The sequence below is a fragment of the Trachinotus anak genome, unplaced genomic scaffold (genome assembly GCF_046630095.1).
Source record: "Trachinotus anak isolate AG129_WGS33_773 ecotype Australia unplaced genomic scaffold, CSIRO_AGI_Tana_v1 ptg000010l, whole genome shotgun sequence".
Lineage (NCBI taxonomy): Eukaryota > Metazoa > Chordata > Actinopteri > Carangiformes > Carangidae > Trachinotus > Trachinotus anak.
In genome coordinates this window covers 6164622-6187898 of record NW_027273861.1, presented here as the reverse complement: position 1 = coordinate 6187898, position 23277 = coordinate 6164622, and the positions used below count along the sequence as shown (strand labels likewise).

The 23277-nt window shown below is 42.0% G+C and overlaps 1 protein-coding gene across 5 annotated transcripts in view; it reads left to right on the top strand.

Annotated features, from left to right (window-relative positions):
* The window catches only part of crocc2 (ciliary rootlet coiled-coil, rootletin family member 2), a 33946-nt gene that overhangs the window by 9421 nt on the left and 1248 nt on the right, over positions 1–23277 (top strand). For 3 of the 5 annotated variants that reach the window (XM_071487175.1, XM_071487176.1, XM_071487177.1), the window contains exons 5-37: positions 1473–1640; positions 1729–1812; positions 2612–2718; positions 4101–4245; positions 4701–4807; positions 5381–5587; positions 6456–6552; positions 6728–6817; positions 6912–7043; positions 7153–7352; positions 7793–7975; positions 8400–8544; positions 8649–8795; positions 8881–9111; positions 11301–11494; positions 11972–12099; positions 12458–12627; positions 12735–12914; positions 13126–13260; positions 13346–13489; positions 15579–15817; positions 15924–16083; positions 16175–16342; positions 17608–17992; positions 18077–18201; positions 18418–18538; positions 18623–18786; positions 18879–19319; positions 19942–20091; positions 20171–20371; positions 21584–21715; positions 22462–22641; positions 22770–22908. In XM_071487175.1, the coding sequence (XP_071343276.1) occupies positions 1473–1640; positions 1729–1812; positions 2612–2718; positions 4101–4245; positions 4701–4807; positions 5381–5587; positions 6456–6552; positions 6728–6817; positions 6912–7043; positions 7153–7352; positions 7793–7975; positions 8400–8544; positions 8649–8795; positions 8881–9111; positions 11301–11494; positions 11972–12099; positions 12458–12627; positions 12735–12914; positions 13126–13260; positions 13346–13489; positions 15579–15817; positions 15924–16083; positions 16175–16342; positions 17608–17992; positions 18077–18201; positions 18418–18538; positions 18623–18786; positions 18879–19319; positions 19942–20091; positions 20171–20371; positions 21584–21715; positions 22462–22641; positions 22770–22850 (5541 nt within the window). In that variant the 3' untranslated portion in view covers positions 22851–22908. Of the gene's footprint in view, positions 1–1472; positions 1641–1728; positions 1813–2611; positions 2719–4100; positions 4246–4700; positions 4808–5380; positions 5588–6455; positions 6553–6727; positions 6818–6911; positions 7044–7152; positions 7353–7792; positions 7976–8399; positions 8545–8648; positions 8796–8880; positions 9112–11300; positions 11495–11971; positions 12100–12457; positions 12628–12734; positions 12915–13125; positions 13261–13345; positions 13490–15578; positions 15818–15923; positions 16084–16174; positions 16343–17607; positions 17993–18076; positions 18202–18417; positions 18539–18622; positions 18787–18878; positions 19320–19799; positions 19847–19941; positions 20092–20170; positions 20372–21583; positions 21716–22461; positions 22642–22769; positions 22909–23277 lie in introns of those variants that run through there. The other 2 variants (XM_071487174.1, XM_071487178.1) reach the window with 2 other exon arrangements.

The following is a 23277-nucleotide window of genomic DNA, read 5'->3' as shown; positions in this document are numbered from 1 at the left end:
AAAGTGGCTGGGTCCAGTGTTGAACAGTGAGACTATTGTCTTGGCTCTCTTGGAGCCTGCTGGAGAGATTAAGCACCCAGAGAAGAGATGAGGTACAGAGGAGAGGAGGGAGGGAGTGGGTCGCAGGATTGATTTGAAGGGCTTGGATGGTGGTTTGGAGTGTGTTGCAGGGGAGGGGGCTCTCTTCCTCTCTTTTTAAATGAGAAGTCGGCAAGGGCAGCTGGAGGCACGCAGTTTGTTGTACTGCTCTAGGGCCATGTGGTTTGTATTAGTGAGGACAGGGTGTCTGGCACCAGCATAGAGAGTGGGTGGTGCACAGGGAGTTTAGGTTGTGTGAGGTTGAGAGGTTACAGGACATTTGGATTTCAGATATGGGAGAGGATTTGAGATTCCACAATGAGAAAGACCAGTACATTTGTATATCTTTGTTTTTAGATTTGACAGATACATTACACACACACAACCACATATACATTAACATCAGTATACAAACATACTATACTTGCACATTACATAACATTAATCTTGTAACACCTCACCCCATCTTTAAGCCTAGCCACTGCTTGTCCAACTCTCATGCTAAATTAAAACTGTAGGTCTCTAATTTGTCTAGTCAGTCAAAATGTTGACCATTTTTTGTTCTTGTGGGGAAATGCAAATATTTAATATCTTCACTATTGATATCGTTGAATCATCTGATGGTAGTACTTACCAAACATGAGTTGTGTATTGTGATCTTTTTGGCACGAATTTTGCCCCCATGCATGCTCAAACATAACCCATGCCCCACTGAAAACTGCTGAATGACTTGTCTGAATGACAACTTACCCTTTAGCTCAACTTTTTATCATTGGTATATCGAGATAAAACAAATGAGAAAGACTGAGTTACCAGTTTGTTAAGTACACCCATGTAATATAATGTACTCCAGCACATTTGATGGGATAGAGAGTTCAATATAAAGCAGCTTAGAACCACAAAACCACAACAGCTGCAAAAATACCACAGAGTTCAATCAATACCTCTCTGACAATGTCAGTAAAACAGAATATAATAGGCTTTGTTTTGTTGCACATTATGGTTAATTTATTGGTCACTTATTATTAATGTATGTATGAATTTCTATAAAGCTACTTTGCACATTTCCATTTTGCACTTACAGTAGGTTCCACATTTTCTTTTCAATTTTTTCCTGTAGTTTTATAGTAGGTTTTACTTATTTACTCCTCTTCCCCAACTTAGTGTTGAGCAACTGTAATAGTTTCTCTGCAGGGATCATTCAATTTTCCTAATTCTAATTCTGGTTGTAAACTAATGATTTATCAAGGGCTGTTGCAATAAATCACATTAGACTATAAAAAAGTATCTAATAAACTGGTAACTCAGATTGCATGTGTACTGTCTATTTTAATCTGCAATATCCTGTCAAATTGTCCAGTTTTCCAAGGCTGATTTGTTAGCTCTCCATCCAGCTTGACCAGATACTGATGCTGCAGTCAGCAGTGGACTCAGACCAGGAGAGTGTATCACCAGGAACCCTGCAACTGCAGAACAAGGAGCGAGATTACAGACAAAAACTGCAGGTCTACCAGGAGGCCCAGCAGAGACAAGCCCAACTTGTTCAGAAGCTGCAGACCAAGGTGACTAGAAAAGGAATCCAAGATTCAGAATGAAAAAGATGAGGTTCCTTTGGCTTTAACTGTGCACCTTATGTTTGTTTCATACCAGGTTCTTCAGTACAAGAAGAGGTGTGGGGAACTAGAAGAACAAGTGCTGGAGAAGACTTCAGAGTCTGAGAAGATGAGATTGTTGGTATGTTTAGATTAAAGCACCATCTTCAAGCACCAGTATGTCTTAAATATAAATACTCAAGATCTGAAGGGTCCTCTAGAGGCCAGTTTGCTCCTTACACCAAACCAAAGCGTTTTGAAATGACCGATTAACTAAGTTTGCTTTGTTAGCATGGTTAAAAACTGTCATTAAGCAGTTTTCCACTTTTACAGTATTAGGGGTTTCCAATAAAAGTCTAGTTCAATAGAGAAGGTCTTTCTCTGGCTAATTTTTCATTATAACAGCATTATCACAATGCCACCATGTTACAGTCAACAAAAATATCCAAAACAATGTTAAGTGTTTGTTTCATGAAAGCAAGTGTTTTTTGTATTTGTTTTTATTTTTAATTTTTTTTTACATATTATAATTTATTCAAACAGTACTGTGAAACATCTCCTTGTGACAATTTTGTTGCAATACAGTTACATCCTTTTTGCTCTTTAGTTTGAATCCAGTTGTTTGTGCAAGCATAGATTTAACAGCCACTAAAGGAATCATGCATAACTAAAACGTAAGACATGGACTTTGCAGGTGGTGACTAAGATTTGCACTTTTATTTGAATATACTTAATTCATCCAAATATTATTCTTGGCTTAGTGGATCCCAAAGAAAGTTTGGTTTAGCAGATTTCCACTGTAATTATGTTGCTTTATAAATATTAGGTGACTGCTACCTTACTACTGCTACCATATAATGAAGTGTTATCAGGATGCCAGTGGTGGTGTGTGTGTGTGTGTGTGTGTGTGTGTGTGTGTGTGCGTGCGTGTGTGTGTTCAGCTGCAGGCCCACCACCTGGACTCAGCCCAGCGTCAGCAGCAGACAGAGCAGGACCTCAACATGGCTGTCCGGTATAAGTCTGCTCAGCTGGAGGAGGAGCAAAAGAGGTGAGGGATGGGCACCATGCAGAGCAGGTAGCCAGGTTACCCAGCTAATTAATAAACTTCTGTATTCATAAGCAAGTTCTGTATTCATAAATCCACAAAGTTTTGTAATTCCCATTTTTTAATTTTAGTGGGAACAGACGGACACATTATGTCTTGTAAACACGATATCTCAGTAACACCTTGTGGGAATTTCAAATTTGGCACAAATGTTGACTTAGACTCATGGATGAACTGATTAGATTTTAGTGGTCAAAGATTAAAGGTCAAAGGTCACTCTGACCTTACATATCGTGTTTGGCCATAACCCAAGAATTCATAGGCTAATTATGACACAATTTTCACATTCAGGATTACTTTAGGATAAAATGAATTAATAACCTTTTATATCCAAATGGTCAAAGGTCAACTTCACCGTAACATCATAATGTTCTGCAATACACCTTACATCTCTTATTAAATTTCTTCAAAGTCTTCACTATGCAGATAATGGATGGAAACTGCAGCTTGACTGGTTGGCAGAGGTGTACAACCGCAAGGTGGTAATTCCAGTTCTTTTACTGTTTCTTGTTGAGAAACAGAAATCAAGCCGAAATATTTCTGAGAAATGTGTGGACCGGTGATGTTCCCTGCATTTCCTTGAGCTGTCCTGCTGTTTTACCCTGATCCTGCATCAGGGCGAAGGCAGAACCTGGCTTTGGCAGATAATCTCAACGTCCAATTTGTCAGAGAAAATTAGTGGGGCTATGTTGGCTCTCTTCTCTAAAGCTTTTTAACGATGCTTCACATTAAATATGGGCCTACCTTTGCAGCTGAGGGCAGATTTTATGCCCTTTGATATATGCAGTTATGGACATTTATTTGAAATGCCCAAGGCAGAAACTCTGCCAGGATCGGATCATTTTTACTGCTTAAAAATATCACTCTCTGCAGTTTTACCAACCTATTCCTCTTAAGCACTTTGTAATGTAAATGTAATGTAGAGATAAATCTACATCCATCACTTGTATGTTTTTGCTTATTATTGGTATTATTGAATCCCTCTTTCTCTAAGTCTCCATTTCCTTTTAACACAATATCATACCCTACATGCAAACATGGGTTTGGCTCAATCTCAGGCAGAAAAGCAAGCATAGCAATGTGGCATGCTTTACTGTAACAGCATGTGTTGAGTGTGAGAATGATGTCACCATTTCTGTATATGACTTTACAAGAAGATCTGGTTGAAATTAAATCTAAGTTGACACAGACGTTATAAAACGTTGGTTGGCAGGGATGGATGTCAAGGCTACAGATGTAAGAGTGATATGCTGGCTATATGATCCATAGAGTTTGGGTGCTGTGGTAGGTTTATAGCAGGTTGTCATGAGTCTTGTCATTTCCAGGTGTGCCAGCCTCAGCCAAGTAAACTCTATGCTGCGGGAACAACTGGAGCAGGCAGGAACTGTCAACCAGGGGCTAACAGAGAGCGTGTGGAAGGCCCGCAAAGACGTTGAGTTGTGTGATACTCGTCTGCGGAGAGAGCAAGAGGTGAGAAAAACCACAAAAATGAGATTCTTGTTTCAGAAAAGCAACAGGGGAAGCTCAAGTTTATCCCTTTCTGCACAGAGATTGTGCAATTAAACTCCCGTTGAGTTGACATGGGGTAGGAATTCCATTCATAGCCAGTTTCGTCAATTCATTCTCATTCCCTGTTCATTTCATTGCTATGATTTTTGAGTTGTTGTTTCCTGTGAAAACATTCCAACTGCTGAGGGGGAGGAAAATTTTGTGCAAACAATCTGGTGTTCGTGCTGGAAATGGGCTACATCTGTTGATTCAGGGAAATCCAATTATTTGTATGTGTGCCAGTGTGAGTCCTGGAGTTCCAGTATTGCATCTGTTTGATATCACAATAAAATGAGAGGTGCCATCATTTGCTGTAAGCAAACCTTACCACCCACCCTCCAGTCTCTAGTTCCCATGTTGTCTACTTCTCTCTGCAGACATGTGCCTCTCGTTTGAGTCGTGAACAGGCTCGTGTCAGAGCTCTGTGGCGCCAGGCGTCCTCCCTGCGGAGCACTTTCACCCAGCTAAGGACTTTCACTGACAGGTGAGTGTGGCATGCTGCCAGGATCTCTCCAGCAACCCAGGATTCCACAACAACCCCCACCTCTTTTGTGTCTCACACTCAAGACTGCAACCACAGTCCATTTCTCTCAGCCAAGGATCAAAGTGGAGCGGGTCAACAGGGTCACCAGTCCCCCTGCCCATTGTTTCCTCAATGGGGGGATAGACGGCTTAAGGTGTCTCTGCTTACTGTTGAAATCATCCATCAGGACAAAACTTGAGTCCAATAAGACATGGCTCCTATCATGGATCTCTGTGAGCAGCACTGAAGAGTAATTTGCTTTAATAATGATTGCTCGGCTCATAGACGGCTGTGATCATGTCAAAGGCTGTACTGTAACTTAAAGTGAAGACACTTCAAAGTGAGTCTTGATCCCAGAGCTTAATCGCTAGAGACATTCATCCTTTTCAAATACAAACAGACTGTTTTTTAATTAGACTAATGGCTCACAACTGTACGACTGAAAATAGCACGTCATGTTTCCTTACTCTTTCAGACCTGTCATATGGTATGACTCACTCTGTAAACCTTGATGCACATGAATCTTTTCAACAGGAGTCTGTCTGATATGCGTGGGCAGTGTGTCGCTGCCAGCCGGCAGCTGCATGTTGCCTGTATGAACTTGGAAGCCAGAGTAACACAGGAGAGCACCTCTAGTGGTGTGGAGATGTCAGCGCTGGAGAGGCAGCTTAAGGACAAGCTGAAAGAGGCTATGCAGCTTCAGGGTCGCTGGGATGCAGAGAAAGTTGAACTGAACTCCAGGTACAGCCATCTCCAGATCTGTCTGTCTTTTTACCGAAAATACCAGCTATTATTAATACCTTAAGCTGTTTTTAGTTTAAGGACGAGTAAATGTTGCGTTTCAGTGATGACTATAAGCAACTTGAAAACTTATTTCAAGTTGCTTGAAGTTATTTTAATTCTTTTTCAATACATTTCAGATCTTCAGTGTCCATTGCCAACTTATTGATCAATTGATCATTTTCACTTTTAAATTGTATCTTTTCCCTCTTACCACCACTTAGTTGTAAATCAAATAAGGAACTATTCATAGATAAGCAAATGTTTGTTTCTTACTAATCCAGTGAATTAAGTACCTGACAAATTAAGAACCTTCATCCCATTGATAGACAAAATCTTGTAAATCCAATGTTGCAATAAAACTATGTGTAATGATGTATAACACTGCCCACCTAATTCAAGCTTTGACGTCATCATAGAAACATGGAACAAATCCTACATCCATATTTTTCTACAGCCTCTGCTGAATGGAAAGCCAAATTTAATCCCCCAGATGAAACTTCATAACTTAACATACAAGAAGCTTTGATCATTAAAATCCTGTACATCAAGCTACTTTCAGTGACCTCTGCTCTGATGAAGAAGATTCAAGTTTTCTGTCCCATCTCCTGTGCACTTTTGGTCAAAGGACTACAGAAATGTTAGTGCCTTTGTATTTTGGATCTAAGATGCCTTTGATCTTATCAAGAGTCATTGTTAATCCTACGCAGAGAACATGATACTGTTGATGGTCTAGTAGAGTAGGAGTACATTTAGTCTTGTATCTTCAGTGTCTCATGGAACTGTGTATGTGAGGTTTTGCTTTATGTCCACATGATGGTGTATCTAGAGTCATGGAGCTGTCCGACACAGTGAGGCACCTCCGGAGCCAGAACAGCGAGAAGGATGCCAGCCTCAAGACCATGCAGATCAGTCTGGACAGGATGGTGGGACCCCAGGAATCAGAAGTGGGAGGTGGCAGATAGACGGGTGGTTAAGGGGGTTAAACTGGCTGTAGTTTGATAAACTCCATGACTTCCTTGTCTAGAGGGCTGCAGTCTGGGGAATGTCAGGCTTGCTCTTGGTGTACTGCTTATCTGACCTCAATGGTTTCCTGCTCAGGAGACAAGGAGAACAGAGGATAAAGCAGAGATGGAGGTCCTTCACACGGAGATCCAAGCCCTCCAAAAGATTTTAGCTCATGTTCACCAGGTTAGAGCAAAACAAAGCACTAAGCTAAATTATGTAGTTTGTTATCATATAAAAATATTAATCCTCTTCTTTTCCTACTCTAAATAATGTCCAGTTGGTTGGCGCAGAAGGTGATAGTAGTGCCTCTGAAAGTGTGTCCTCACCTCTCCATGGCCGGTCTCCTCTGAGAAACACGACTCTGATTGCTGTGCAGAGTGTGCTCTCCAAGCACAAGAAACAAACACAAGTACGGCAGACGTGACCAGTCTTCCCCATTCTTTGCACACTTTGCAATAACATTTCACTCAAGTGTCTTAGCCCATTAAACTATGTATGCTGTCACATACAAACCACAGGATTTGCGTGGGTGTCTGGACGCTGCCCTGGAGCAAGTGGACACAGTGCGTAATCACCTGCAGGAGAGGGACACTGAGAGAAGAGAGCTGGAGCACAAGATCCAGGAAGTACAGAGGGAAAATCAGGAGGCTAAAAAAGCCTTAGAGGAAAGCCTCAGAGACAACAACAGATATTGCCGCTCACTGGAGCTCATCTCCAGGTACATTCTAGTTATGTAGCTATTATCCTTTTCCTGGATTGTGTTAAGGCTTCAAAACTGTAGATACTAAACTGTAGTTACTTTTATACTTAAGCTTATTTGTGTAATTCTGTTTCATGTTTTCTAGACTCTGTTTTGTTATTTGTGAAATTGCCATTAAGCCTACGTGTTGTTTTTGGAAAAATGAAAGTGTTGTGATGATTACAATAATAATGGCAAATATTATAGTTTGGTTTTATGTTTAATTAAGCATCGTCATTATCAGAACACATTTAAGTGTATTGAAACCTCTCCAAAAACAATATTTGTGCAGCACTGTAGAACAGATGTTTGTTATGTTGATTTGGGTTTAGAAAAATCAACTGTGGTAATAGTGCTGATGTTAATGATCATTGTGTAGCACTTACCCTCAACATACTTTCTTGCGCTGCCTCTCTCAGTGAGAAGGACAGCCTGGAGAAGCTGCTGTCAGGGCTGCAGCAGGAGGTGGACTCCCAGCGTGCTGAGCTGGAGGTACTGCGGGGCTCGTCACTGGAGCTCCAGAGACAGCGGAACTTCTTGAGGCAGCAGAGGGAGGATCTGGAGATGCAGTTGGCACGCCAGCGCACAGAGGCCCAGAGAGGGTACAGCATGAGCATGAAAGAACGACCGTTACACAACGCACAACGCGTCACCCATGATTGTTTTCAAGCTCCATTTGTTTAGAGTTCAGATCAGTAACACATGTCATTCTCCAGATGACATTTGGATGAAAATGTAAATGATTTACATTGCATTACTGCACTTATGCAAGAGGGGAACTTTTTTCCTCTTTTGGGGGGTTTCTTTTGCTTAAAAATTTGATTAGCTGAGAATTGGAGCAGGGCATGCGATATAACAAAAAAGTAACTCCCTCAGTGTTGTAGCCTTTGGCACAAAAATTTCTACATCTTTCAAAGTGGAGATGGATTACTGTTAAGGGATTTTGTTTCTACAAGTAATCTGTGTGTGTGTGAGACAGAGAAACAGTGTGAGAGAGTCATGTATTTGATGCATTTTGTGTTTCAGCAACAGGAGTCTGGAGGAGCTTGAAGGGAAGCACTCTAATCTACGAAGTGAACTTGTGACAGTGAAGGAGAGTCTGAGTCAAATCACACTGCAGAAGGAGGTGTTGGAGGATGATAAGACCAGCCTCGCTCTGGCTCTCAGCAAGGTAGACTAGACTGATATGTTGTGCACCAGGTAGCCTGATCTGGATTACTGGATTCTTCCTGAGGGTGGTTTAAATCCTTCCACTATTTATGATGCACTCTACAGATGGAGTCCCGGAGTGCTGCACAGGAGTTAACCCTCACAAAACTGCAGAATCAAGAGGCTGCCCTAAAAGATTCTCTGGCCAAAATGGCTGCCCTCAGCGAAGGCTTAGCCAAAGACAAGGTGGAACTCAATCGTATTCTGCTACAGGTCAGCAGATGAGCAGGTGCCCTGTAACACTGATTTAAGGCTAAGTTGAACAGTACATTAGCTAAATGTTTTGTTTCCCTTCTAGACAGAAGGTGAGAAGGCAGAGCTTAGTGAACATAGACGGGAAGCTGAAGTGGAGCGGGCAGCAGCCAGAGAGGAGACGGCACAGGTGCAACAGGAGATGATGAATCTGCTCGCTGAGAAACAAGCCCTGGAGAGCTCCCACAGTCACTTGCAGATTCTCTGCCAGAAGCTAGAAGCAGAGCTGAGCCTGCTGCAGAAGGAGAACGCTCAGGCCCTGGAGCAGCACTCCCAGGTCAGAGACCCCCAGCCATTCACACACTTCAGCCTCCATCTTCCCAGCTCCCACCACCTGGGAGAGTCAGTGTTATTAATAGCTTTCAGCAGTTTCATGGAGCTTGTTGTCACATTAAAATGTGTTGGAGATATCAACACATCTGCCATGTTTTTTTCTTTCAAATGGAATATGGAGAGCAGTTTGAGTGTTTTATGAGTAACATGGGACATAACAAGCAAGTGATCTTCATGAACAAATGTGAACTGGAAAAGATAAATAGATAGGCATATAATCCATCCAGTGGGGTTTAGTGGAAGAGCCAATAAATTAACACCTAAAGTATTCCCATTCTTCCCTCAGCGGATCCAGATCTCCTTGTTTTATCCCCTAAAGAATGAAAAGAATCCTCTCCTGTTTTATTTCCTGTTCTGAATGTGAAACTGGAATATACGTGTTGAGCTCAGCTGGACTATAACAAACCTAAACAATTTGACAAATTCCATCCAAACATTTTTAGATAGCTTATCTGTTAAAATAAATCAACCGTGTATAAAACAAGCCCTGGAGTGGCCTCCACTGCAGCAAGCTCATGTGTCATCCCCTTATTGGGCGCTATTGACTTCCATAACATTGGTGTAATTTATCCACTTTAATATTTACCTAAGCACATGATGTCTGAAAGCACATGATGTCTGAAAGCACATGATATCTGAAAGACACGTGCTAATATTTAGTTGCTATGAGTTCATTTTAGTTTGGTTTAAAATGAAATTACACTGATTGTCGCTTTTCAAACATTTTGTTGCAGTGAAACTTTAGAGGTTGCAGGGGCCCATTACAGACTCAGCTTCTGTGTGATGGTGTGTCAGTAACTGGCCTTAAAAGCAGAGTATATCAGGGAAACATCAGGCCATTTTGAGATTATCTTTCCTGTTTCAGAACAGAACTTCATCACTGTTTGATTCAAACCAGGGGAACAACCCATAAAAGAATAGACATCTTGGGATATATGCTAATTCACCACCTACTAGCACCCCAAAAGCTCACTAATCAATATATCTAATTTTTTAAAATCTATACATTATGTAAAAACAAGTTGTGGTTTTGGCTGGGTCAGTGGAGTGTTGGTGTCATAAGCATGTTGTCAGGCAAGAAGCAGAGATTTTATGTTGTCACTGGCCAAACTAAGAATCATTTCCTGCATGTAAACCCTAAAACAACAACTTCTTGTTTTTGTGTTGTTGAATAAACAAACAAGATGTAATGTGTTGATTTGTGAGATTTAGAGATGCTGATAGGCTCTCCATGCTTCCAGTCTTTATGCTAAGCTAAGTAAAAGCCTGCAGGTTCTAGCTCCATATTTAGCATACAGACACAGAAGTTGTATTTATTTCTCATTTAACTCCTGGAAAGAAAGCAAAAATACATATTTCCTAAAATGTCAAAATATTCCTTTAAATCACACTAAAACCTGTTTTACTCAGAGCTTTTTAGCTGTTTTCAAGACTGAATTGCTGAGGTCATTGACATACAGCTTAAATAATGTGCAAATCTAGATACAATTTTCATAGTAAACTGCCTGCTGCATTCAGTGAATTTATAGAAATAGGAATCCCATGAGAATCCTGACAGTCTGTTCTTGGAGTTTAATTAATGTTGAATAAAATTCAGCAAGTTCCATACAAGCTGACATTTACCCAAATCATTATTTATGTTGCTAGATATAGGTCCTGTGGTGTGTCATAATTATTTAAGTGGTAATTGGAAAAACAATCATAACCCCACAAATCATTTTTGTTTTGCTTCAGGCGAAACATTTGTTATGGTCCTGCAGTTCCTATGCACTGTCATGAATCACTTGAAGTTTGTTTAATTTATGTTTCATAACAGCAGAAAGAGAGGTATATAGAGTTCAATATTAGTGCACGAAATGTGGCTGCATGAAATGTAGAGGTTGGGCGATTCATTCTTATTCCAACGTACATATTCCTAAACATAATGTGGGTGTCACTGTAGAAGTTCACTTGGCTGCTCAAGCTCCTGCTCATGAACGATTGGTTTCTCATAGTTCTGCTGTGAAGTGTGTATGCTATATTTTAATTCACACAATGATGTACTATTCAGTGCTTATTACTGGCTGCTTGAAGGAATAAGTATAAATTAATTGCTTGATGGCATTTTATTTGTTTGTGTGTGTCGGTCTCCAGGTCAACAGGCAGATGCAGACTGTGTCAGAGGAGCTGTGTGCGTGCAGGAAGGAGCTTGAGACACAGACCACAGCCCTAAAGAGAGCTACCCATGACAGGGAGGAGCTGGCCAAGGACAAGGCTGCTCTGGATGTCAAGCTAAACTCCGCTGACCGAAAGGCCTGTGGTCTCACGCAGGAACTGGTTGCACTTAGGTTCTCAGTGTGTTTGTGTGTGTGTATTTGTTTGTGTGGTCTGACCTCTGAAATCTCTGGGACCAGTTTTCCCAGTTTGTTTTCTGCAGTTGCAATCAGCACACGCTACAGTAAAATTGTTTCTGACTTCACTGGTCAGGCTTGGGTTTAGGCATGCATCAGTTATGGTTAGGGTTAGGTTAAGAGTGTATGGAATGAATGTAAGTCAGTCCAGTGTCTCAAAAGCATCATAAACAACCCAGTGTGTGTTTGTTTAAGTCACACCAACTGCCAATGTGTATTTAAGGTCTTTTTGACTTTTGAAGCAAATTTTACTCTCTAAAGCATAGCCAGTCTCATGTAACAGGAGTCTTTAAGTAACATGGTTTTATTTGGAAACTATGCTCATGATGGATCATTGGATTTTATGACCCTCTACACCTAGTGGTTCAAAGGTCCTTTTTTCAGAGCTCAAACCACTTTACCGCTGTGTTCCAGAGCAGAGAAGGAGTCCCTGGAGACAGCTCTGTTTGAGAGCCAGGAGCTTGCCTCTTCTCGGGAGACTGAATACACCAGGATGGAGGGGGAGAGGCGCAGCTTGCTCCTGGCTAACGAGGCCTTGACGCGTGAGTAGTCCCCTTCCTCAGAGACCCCACTGTCCTCCATGCCAAGCCCCTTAGCCATGAAGTCTTTCCAACAGCCCACTAGAGATCCATATTTCAGCTGTGAGCTCTGCAACAGCTGGGCTGCAGAATCACTGGAGCTGTTTTCTCAGCTGACCAGGGTCCCACCACTCCACACAAACACATGGATCAGATAAGTGTTGTTAAGCTAGCATATTCCACATAAAGACATAGATGAGTATCCCCTATAAATAAAACTCCAAATAAAATCTTGCTGATCCTGGGTCATCCTCCTTGTGTAATAGGTGTCTTCATCTAACAAATGGGTGAGATTTTGAATTGGGTTTATTTGACTGTCCAGGTGATGTCGCTCGCATGCGTGTAGATGCTGAAAACCAGTTAGCACAAGCTGCACTGGAGCAGAGTAAGTTGGAAGAAAAGCTGGCTCAGGTGGAGAGGAATGCCCTGCTGACCCTGGGCAACAGAGAGCAAATTCACAGAGAGCAGCTAGAAGCTGAACGCAGACAAAAGGTAGAGCATGACTTACACGAGTAGGTTGGTTCTGACAAATTTATATATGATGCTTTTGTTTTGCATTAACTAACCAGGTGTATATGCATGTGTTTGGTGGTTGTTAGGAGCAGCACTGTGCGGAGCTGAGGGTTCAGCGGGAGCAGGCTGAGGAGCAGCTGCGTAGACAGTGTGAGGAGCTGCGTGTGCACAGCCAGCAGGAGCTGCAGCAGGTGCAAGAGGAGCAGGCCAGGCTGCAGCAGGACTTCAACCGCAGCCTCCTGCAGGCTGAGAGTGAAAAGCAGCAGGTGTGTGTGAGTCATAGGTTTGTTATGGTTTTTTAGATTGTTTATGAACCTTCAAATGTTGGAGTATATTACAGTAGCCCAAGGGTTAAAGAATTATCTTAAACCCTATCGTCTAAAGTTATGTCATTGCTGTTACCAGTGTTTTCCCATCAAGAGCCATATGTCCTGCCATTATTTGGATTCTCATCTCATCGTCATCTATTGTAACCAGGCTTTGTCCCAGAAGGAGGCAGAGAAGGCTGCCCTCATGGAGAAGCTAACAGCCCTGCAGCAGGACTTGGCTACTGCAGACATGAAGCTGGAGCACATGCAGAGGGAGGCACTTAGCAAACAGGAACAGGATAAGGTAAAACATGACAGGGTCATATTAGCTCTGGCCATTTGTCTTATATATAACTCAGCCAATCGATTTGTGTACCTCTGTGTTCCAGAATGCAATGGCTGTGCTCCAGTCTGAGCTGCAAGACTTACGGACTCAGTTTGAAGAGTCTTTGAACTCAAATGAGAACACTAAGAAGAGTCTAACCGTGCAGGTCAGAGAACTGAACCAACAGAGAGAAGATGCACAGCAGGAGGTGAGAACATTCAAAAACATCATGTTCAGTGGCACCAGTGGCAGTAATATATGTTGCGATGCTGACTGATGCAAGACCAATGTCCATCTTAAGTGAATGTTAGTGGTGTATGTCACAAGACAAATATCATATTTTGTTTGTACAGTAGGATCACTTAAATGGATGGGAGATTATAGGCTTGTTTGGATTGGCATAAGGATGGAAGACCTCAGATCTGCTTCTAGCGCGAGGGGGAGTGTGCACCTATTAGTACCAGAGTGAGGGAGGGCCATTTACCATAGGCCTCTGTTGATCTGGCTGGTGCCACAGAGCTTTACTAGCATCAGGGTACGATAAGGTACAGTCTGCAGGGCCAACTCCTACAAGGAGAGGTGGTGTCCACTCTTAAGACTCAGCTCAGCTCAGCTCAGGTCTTGCTTTCTGTGTCTTTTTCTTGTCAAGCCCACTACAGGAAAATTTAGTTCCACTGATCTTAATATAAACATAAAAGTCCAATTAGACTATAATTTTGGCCCAGTGGCATACCTCTCTGAGCCAAATGAGAGCCATAAATCTCAACTCTCGGGGGTTGCTCGAGGTCAGGATTCCAGGCATAGGGTCGCCAGGCATTTTAGTGAGTTAACAAGCTCACAGTCACCTCATTAAGATGTAACTGTGGAGTTGTAAGGGCCTCAACAAGCCTTGATTTAAAAGCTTGGTTTTCCTGGAAAAGTGGATTGTTTATCTGTGTGGAACTTTTTGGTTTCAATAAAAAAGCAAACATTAGGATCATCCTGTCTTCACTCTGTCTCTTTAGTCTTGTCAAAGTACAGTGAATGAGGTTGTGTGGAGCCAGAGCAGAAGAGGTTTGAGGTTTGGACAGCCCTCCCTAGTACCGTATGTCAAGTCAGGCTTCAGCGACACTGTCATATTTGGCTGCCACTCCAGCTCATTTCCTTCTCTGATTATTTTCACTAATCCTATCTTAGGATTCTCGTGTCAGATAATGACAAAGCAAGAGTGTGTGACAGAGTTAGAGAGCAAGAAAGAGGAAGAAATCAAGGGAAGAAAGGGAGAACCAGAGGGGGAGGATACGGTCCCTGGTACCATAATATGAAATCAAAGTTTGAGTTAACCCCTTGTGTAAATAAGCCAGTGGGGGAGTGTTTATTTTCTCCCTTGCAGCAGCGAGAGGCTGGCTCCACTGGGACTGCAGGTCCCCCTCTCCCATCCATATAACACAACACTGCTGCCCTCATATTCTCGGCCCTTCTCCTCCGCACCCCACCCAAAAAATCTGATAAAATAAAGTATAATTGGCCAGATCAGCACTAGCTTGTTTTTTCTCACATTAGAGTTTATGAGAAAGAACCATCTTGTGTGGCCTCTGAACATAACACTCCTCCTTCTCTTCATCCTGGTCCTCATCCTCCCTCTTCCACCCCTCTCCCCCTCTTTCCCCACCACCTCAGGGGGGCTGCTGTTTATCATGTTGCTCTCTGTAGATTCTTTACACTGTGAGCCACAGTGAGGAGATGGGAAGAGACAGCACCTGGCTATGGGCCCAACTGGCTCTTATCCGTGCCCAGATAAGCTCTGTCCTCCCTATTTCTCTCTCTACACACATGTTGCCATAAAACAGAATATAGGTCATACAGTATCTTAAGACTGTGCACATATAGCACTTAGAATATGAGATGCTGAGGATTAGCTTTCAAACAAAGAAACTGTAATGCAGTATCTGATCCAAAATCAGTTTTGCAGTATGCTGAAGGACTTTTCCTTTTCAATCCTGATTATGAAACACATGTGTTTGAGCCTTTGATGTTTTGTATCTAACAGCTTGATAGTTTTTGATGAATTTTTAGAATAAAAAAGGATTTTGTGAGTGTTTTTATTGAATTCACATTGAACAGACATGTTTTAAAAGCAGTAAGTCCTTTTAAACTGTGTTTATATCCATTTCAAATTTATACTGTCCAATCAAGAAACCAGGAACAACAAGAAAGAAACCTACTATTTCTATATGGGGGTTTATGTTATTTTCATGAATGAGATAATAATAATATTCATAATAATGATTTTCATTCTCCCTAATGTGGATATGAAGTTAGAAGGCCTGCGTTGGCAGCTGCAGCAAGCTGAGGAAGGACTTATTAAAGGTCAAAAGGAGCTGATTGAGGCTCACAGAGAGCTCCAGGAGTGTGCACAAGAGCGGGACAAGCAACGAAAAGAAGTCCTGGACCTGAGAAGGCTCTTGGGTGATGAGACCAGAGAGAAAGAGGCCATCCAAGGCTCTAACCAGGAGCTCAGAGCGTTCATTAAGAGAGCAGAGAGTGACAACAGCAGGTATCGCTGGCACATTGAACTGCAGATTTCTTGTAAATCCTGTTGTTGCAGCAATGGATACTTTTGATATTTTCTGTCTTGTTCATTTTAAACATATCTTGACTAGCTTGAGACGAGATGTGGAGGAGAGGGAGCAGAAGGTGGCTGTCTTAGAGGAACGTAGGAGCTCAATGGACCAGGAGGCAACTACTTTACGGAGCAGTATGAGGGAGCTGGAGAAGTCTCGCCTGCAGGCACGCAGAGAACTGCAGGAGCTGCGCAGACAGGTGAAAGATTATTGAGGTCACTGCTTTCCATCTGATTTATTTTAAATAAAAGATTACTTTCAAATAGTTTGTGCTATGTTAACACGAGCAGGTAAAGATCCTTGAAGGTGAGAACAGCCAGCAGAAACAGGAGCTGCGAGAGCTGCAGGCTCGGGTATGTCAGGAGGAGCAGAAGGAGGAGGAGGCACGCTGCGAGGCTTTTGCTCTCAAACAGAGAGTGCTGGAGTGTGAAGCTGGCAGAGACGCAGCGCTAAATGAGGTATAAGGCCACTGGGAATTAATCTGTTAACAATACGTTAGAGCAACCATGCAACCTTTGTATACATGCATGAAAAATACCTGTTATGCTCATGGAGAGACAGAGGACATGAACTTTACACACTATATTTTACTGCAACACTCATGAGATATCTACAGTTTTAATCTTTGGTGAATAAAATTGAACAACAAAATAATTAAAAGAAGCTAACTTTGTTTAATTACCAGAACTTTCAGACATGAAAACAATAGAATTGGCATGTCTTTTGATTACTATTGCAATAAAATGTTTTGTGCAGCAAGTATGTCCAAACCTTTGATATATAAAGATGGGCTTTTAACTTCTTCTGTCCCATAACACCACTTTTAGGGTCCCCAAATTCTCATGACCCCAGCAGTTAGAGTGTCTTTGAGTTGTCAAGTGAATGTATAGAATATTTTTCTTTTCTGTTTCCAAGAGCATGGAGAGCAACTCAAATGCATTGCACATTATTATGATATATTGGGAGCCTGGTTAATGCATCCATTTTTAAACTAAATCCAACAAATCACAATACACCAGTCTTTGACATGTCCTGTGACCATGTGTACATCTCAAGCACCTAGTGCTGAAGCTGATGAATGCTGCTGTGAAGGAATAAAGAAGATCAAACGTACAAAGTATATTGTTTAATTTTATGCCTCAGTCATAATTTTTGTTTCTCTTCACCCATGTTTTCCATGTGATACAGTTTAGAGAATATCTTCTGAAACCCTATCAGTGAATTTGACAAGCTTATCATCTCAAAGCACATTAGCTCAGTACAGAAACCATGTCCCTGTTATTTACACTGTTAAGTGTCAGTCACTAGATAACACCCAGGGTGTGTTTCTGTGTTTCTTTTGTTTTTCAGTGACGTACTTAAGTTAGAACTACAGTATCTTTAGCCCTCTGCCCATATTTGTGCAAATGTAACATAATTTTGACTAAACATAGATCACCTAGTTAGAGCTAGAGCTAGATTAGAGCAAGTTAATTACATTTTTACATGTACAAAAAACTACAAACAAATAAAGTGGTTAAATGTAGACAGACACAAAAAATTCAAGGTATGCTCTGACAACCGTGTCTATTTGTGCCTTGAATTTGTAAAAGGTTTTAAGATCTGAAAGTATTCATAGCACCCCAGTTTGAGTATCATACTTATGGCATAATTCACAGTATATGATAAATATATGCATAAGAAAATTAGCTTAGTCTTTTAAAAGTTCTGTGTGCTTGTGCAGGTTGCAGGTCTGCAGCGTCGTTTGGTGGAAATTGAGACAGTGGAGCAGCAGAGCCAAGAGCTGCTGCAGGAAAGAGAGGCTTATCAGCAGCAGAGTGACCAGCGGCATAGAGAAAGCTCTGCCCAGCTAGAGGAAGCACTAGAGGACGCCAAGGTCCAGGTTAAGGATCTCTCCATACAGGTGGGCCTCACAAAAAATAAGCTTCAGGCCCTGGAAGAACAGCTGGGTTTCGGTGATGCCAAACGCAAGGACCTTCAGCTCAAGCTGGCAGGGTTGTATTCAGCTTTGCGCCGCACTGTTGGCATCAGCCGTACAAGGCTGTCAAGCAAACATAGGTCACGTAGACAGTCTCCCCCTCCTTTGAGAAGCCATCTGCAAGTAAGAGGTATGTTCATGCATTTTTAAAGTAGTGTCATAATGCCATTTTTTGCTATAAACAAATGCATTAATGAGTGTGGAATCTGGCCAGGGGGAGAGAGTATGACAGACACATCTGTGTTGTGTCGTGGTGAAGATGAGGAGCTGGACATAGACACAGTGCACACAGCCCTACAGGAATTCCAGCAGGAACTCAGGGAGGCACAAAGAGACAGGGTATTGTTGAACTTCTTAATAACTGAATATAATCTCAAAGACACAAACCACACAATGGGATGGTTGACCTAAAGTTGGATTTGCTTTTCAGGAAACCAGATCAGTTAGTTAAACAATCTTAATTTACTTTTAATTATTGTTTTTTTTTTATTGTTTAATGTTCAGGTTTTGACTGTTTGGCACTTTTTAATCTCATAAACGTGTCTTCTCCTTCAGGATGAAGCCAAGGCTCAGGTAGTCAGTCTAAGTCAGCAGGTAACAGAGCTCAAAGGCAGCCAGGATAAGGCAGCCACCCAGCTGCGACAACTACAGAAGTCCTTGAAGCAATCAGAGCAGGGTAAGAAAACCAGTGGATCTTGCATGCAGTAAATATCAATTGTTAATTCTGTTGGGATACAAAACATATTTCATGTTTTCACAGGAAAAAGAGAGATGGCAGAACAATTGCACAAGGTGTATACATCCGTTTCCTTGCAGGAGGAAGTAGCATGTCATACAGAGAGGGAGAAGAGAAACCTTGAGGAGGGGGTAGCTCAACTCAGGACTAGTCTGCAAGTTGCCGAGGCTGAGTCCAGGGCACTGCAAGTATGTAATAGGCAAAGAGATAAGTATTAAATAAAATAGTGTACGGCATCTTGACTGGAAACTGATAAAATCTGATACCAATCCCTCTACAGGACAAGTTGGAGCTCCAGCAGAGCTTAGAATCTCGTGCAAACACAGAGCAACGGAAGCTGAAAGAGTCTCTGGAAGCAGCAGAGAATAGAGTTAGCTGTCTGGAGCTGTCTCAGCGCACACTTGAGGGCGAGCTCCAGCGGGCCCAGCTCAGGGCAGCAGAGCTGGATGCAGAGGTTGGGGCACTGCAGGAGAGACTGACAGAGCTAAGGAGGAAGCTGTGTGAGAGTGAGGACCAGTGTGTGGTGCTGAGGGTCAGTGAGGAGAGGCTGACCACGTCACTGGCTCGAGCTGAGCAGCATGAGAGCCAGCTGAGAGAGCAGATCCACAAGCTGTCAAACTCTCTCAGTGACAACAGGACCAGCAGCAGAGCCCTGCAGGAGCAGATAACACAGCTGCAGAGGGCTCTGACTGCCAGTGAGCAGGACCGAAGGCTGCTGCAGGTACAGTCTATCATCTAATGACACTCACTACTGAACAAAGTTAATGATGCAAGTGGAACATACAGGAACAGGTTTTGGGCAGACATAAAATACATTTTTAAGCCTAAGCCTCCTCTCCCAACATGAGGATGTTTGATTGAAACTTCAAAATAAGACGAATAGCAATGCTTCCATTGCTGTGCTTTGATTTATACTGTAGCTGTGTAACCTTCTCAGTTCCAGACTGAGCATTTTTATTTACATTTGCTGCTGTGGTTTTCCTAAAGGACCTCAAAGACTGAGCAATAAAATGCTCAGGCAAGCTCATTAATTCTCCAAGAGCTTCTCGGGAGAGCTTTCCGGTCTTAGTTTGGAACTGGTCTTTAAAGATACTGAACAAACAAAAACATGACAAGCTTATTGTAAATCTCTTGATTTGCTCAAAAGCTGTTGGCTCACTGCAGTAAAAAGCAAGAGAAAAATCCCAAGTCTTTCCTGCAGCTTTCAACAGTATGTCAAGAACTGTAAAAGAGAGAATATAAAGGAAGGTGAGAAATATAAGGTCAGCCTAAGTGCAAAATCATGTCTTGATGAAACTGTGTGGCTCATTGTGTAGTGTATTTTAACATGTGTGTGCCCATAGGAACGTCTGGATAAAACACGAGATTACCTTTCAGAGAGTAAGAGGCTTAACCACACACTAACAGAATGCATTCAAAACCTTGAAAGAACCCAGGAGGACTCAGAGCTTAAATATTCTGAGCTGGAGAAAGACAACAGGACACTGAAGGAGGTGAGTAACACCAAGGTGTGAATAAAGGAGTAAAAACTGAGGCTCCATTTTGATGTATGGATGATTGACTGTGTCTCAGAGCTTGAAGCAGCGGCAGAATGCTGAAGTGCAGGCCCAGGGCAGCTCCCAGCAGCTGCAGAGAGAGAAAGAGGAACTCCAAGACAAGGTCATCAGTCTGCAGAGCTCTTTGCAAAAACTAGAAAGTGAGAGAGCAGAGATGGCGAGGGTGCTGACACGCCTCAGTAAAGATAAGTCAGCACTGAGGAAGACACTGGAGAAGGTGAGCTCTCCTTTCTGCTACACTTTACTTTGCATCCTTTTAGCTCATCTTTAAAGTCACTCCTCTTCCTGAACAAGACGTGACATATTGGAATATTAATGGTCTTGGGTATTAGTTACACTGACTTATCTTATAAAATAATCTTTAATTAATATTAATTAATTCTAATTAATAATCTTTTATTGTAATTTATTGTGCTATGTGCTTTATTTATATAGCACTTTACAAGCTCTTCATCAAAGGATAATTCAAGATAGGTCAAGATGTCCTGACTTTTTGTTCCTAATATGGATCTAATATGAATCGAGTTCCAAAAACACTTGGTCCTACAGTCTCACAATGCAACATAATAGTTGTTACCATTTGACCTCCACGTCTGGTAAACACCCATGTCTTTCACCACACCACCAGTTTGTAATACAGGCATTCTGCATGCATCTGATACTTAAAGTGATGTCACCTAAGTAATTTTCTCGGACTTGGCAAATCTCTTGCACAGCAACAGAAGACATTATTCAGTTGTTTCACAGGCTTAGTAGTCCTTCACGTTTCGATAGAATCAACTTTGTAAAATAACATGAATGAACTAAGCTACCCTGATACTGAGAAGCTGTTTCATGTTACAGCTAGAACAGTAAAGGCATGATCCCACCCCCCACCCCCCTTTTTTAATGTGGACCCCAATACATTAGACATACATTAGACTTTTGGTCAGTCAGTTAGAGTCTCGGTGCTGAATAAGAGGTAAAAGATCTGAAATATATGAACAAGCCAAACCACAAATGGATTTAAATGCAATTAAAGTCATCTTAAAGTCAATTCTACAACTATTGGAAGCCCTGATACATAAAGAGGCCAGGACTGAAGTAATGCGTTTAGTGTTGGTCAGAAGCCTTGCTGCCACATTCTGGACCAAGTGCACACAGGCAGTTGCCGAAGCAATAAGATACATAAATGGGCAGTTCCATGAATCCAGAGGAGATTATTTGAATATTTTACTGCTTTATTATGTTGTAGTTTAGTAATATTATTTCTTCAATTTTCTAGACATTTGTCTTTGTCGCACATTGTGATCCTAAAGTGATGGAAACATGTAGGTGGACTGTGAGAACCAAGAGGCTCTGTGCTTGCCTTCTGCTACATGCATTACAGAAAGGCACATGAGTGCAGAGCAATCATGGTAAAGTTATGTCACCGTCGTGCTGTCGTCAGGTGGAGATGGAGAGGCTGAGGAGGGAGGAGGAGGCAGTGTCAGCAGCCAGAGAGAAGGAGCAGATTAAACAGACAGTCCACAGCCTGGAACAGGAGCTGGCTGAAAAGCTGGATGAGGTGCAGACTCTGCAGGTGAGCGGCTGTGGGATCATAGCCAGTGATGAGCTGGGGGCTGCACCGTATGGACAGGGCTGATGATTTGGAACGGGCCCCTACAGTTATAACATGTACAGTATATGAACAATTTGTGTTTGCTATCACTAATGAAATACTTTAAAATTTATAAGAAGCAATCACCTACTCTTTGCTTTGATCCTGTATTAACCCAAAAGCACCAGTGTCAAATGTGGCAGACTGACAAATAACATTTACAAACAGTGAATGCAAACAGCTCCATGTCAGATATTGTTGACATTTAGCAGATAGAAAGCTGAATGTTACTACACTTTCACATCATACAGGTGTATTTTTATCTAGTATTTACATATATTTACATTAACGTGGTATTTCAACTTCTCAACTGACTAAAGAATAAATTAAAATCTCACCGTAAGCCACCTTATATTAAAGAATATTAAGATCTTTAGTATGAATCTAAAACCCTCCCTCCCTCCATTGCAGGTGCAATAGGTTGTTACACCAACCTGTTTTTTTTTTTGTTTTTTTTCCCAAACACCTATCAAAAAAAAAAGAAGTAGCCTTCCACTGAAACGTGATTTCTAATTGCTGAACTCGCCCAGGGAAGAACCTGTGGGCCCAGGGTAATGACCTTGGTAACCTCTGTGCCCTCCATCTGCTCAATCACTGATTAAAGCAGCCAAAAACAGCATAAAAAATCCTGACCTTGATTTTTCTACTCTATTTTCAACTGTCCTCAGGCCCAAATCTCCCAGTTGGAGCACTCTCACACACAGCGCCTCCTGGAGGTCACAGCCCGCCATCACCAGGAGCTAGATTTGGAGACAGATCGTCTGAGAGGCAGTCAGCTGCAAGCAGAGCGGGCCTTGGAGACCAGGGAGAGGGCACATCGCCAGAGGGTCAAATGCCTGGAGGAACAGGTATTTTACTTCTAAGTGTTGATGATCTGTTGCAAAGTTTTCCTCTTCTTTTTGTGCCAAAGGTTTATGTCGATCTTTTTGAGTTTCTCACCCGATCTATCCATTTTGCTTTTCTTTGTTTTCGATAGGTGCTAACTCTCAAAGAGCAGCTGGATCAGGAGACAAGAAGACGGCATGCCTGCTTCACTCAGATACAGCCTGGTGTGTAGGCAGAGAGCCTGCAGTGAAGTATGTAGCACCTCTGGCCTCCTCATTCACTGTTCCTCTGGCAGCTTCCCAACAAGTTATGTTACAAGCGACATCCACATTTAGAAGCCCACACACACAAACACACTCCCAAGGCGTTTACTCCCACCCATGCACATGTGCACACAGGATTACATTAATCTGCAGGAAAACTCAACAACAACAAACAATGAGTGTTTTGTTTATAAGTGGACTGGATGTGCCAAATTGTTTTAAGGATTTCCTCTGGCTCGCCACAGTTGGCGTTTCTGAGTCTGTTTATGCGGCGTCATTTTTTTTGGAAACAATGTGATGAAAGGTTTCCTTGGTTGGAGCTTTATTCTTCTCTTAAAATCGTTCATATACTCATTTGTCGTACTGATCATGTACCAACTTTATATGTCACGATCA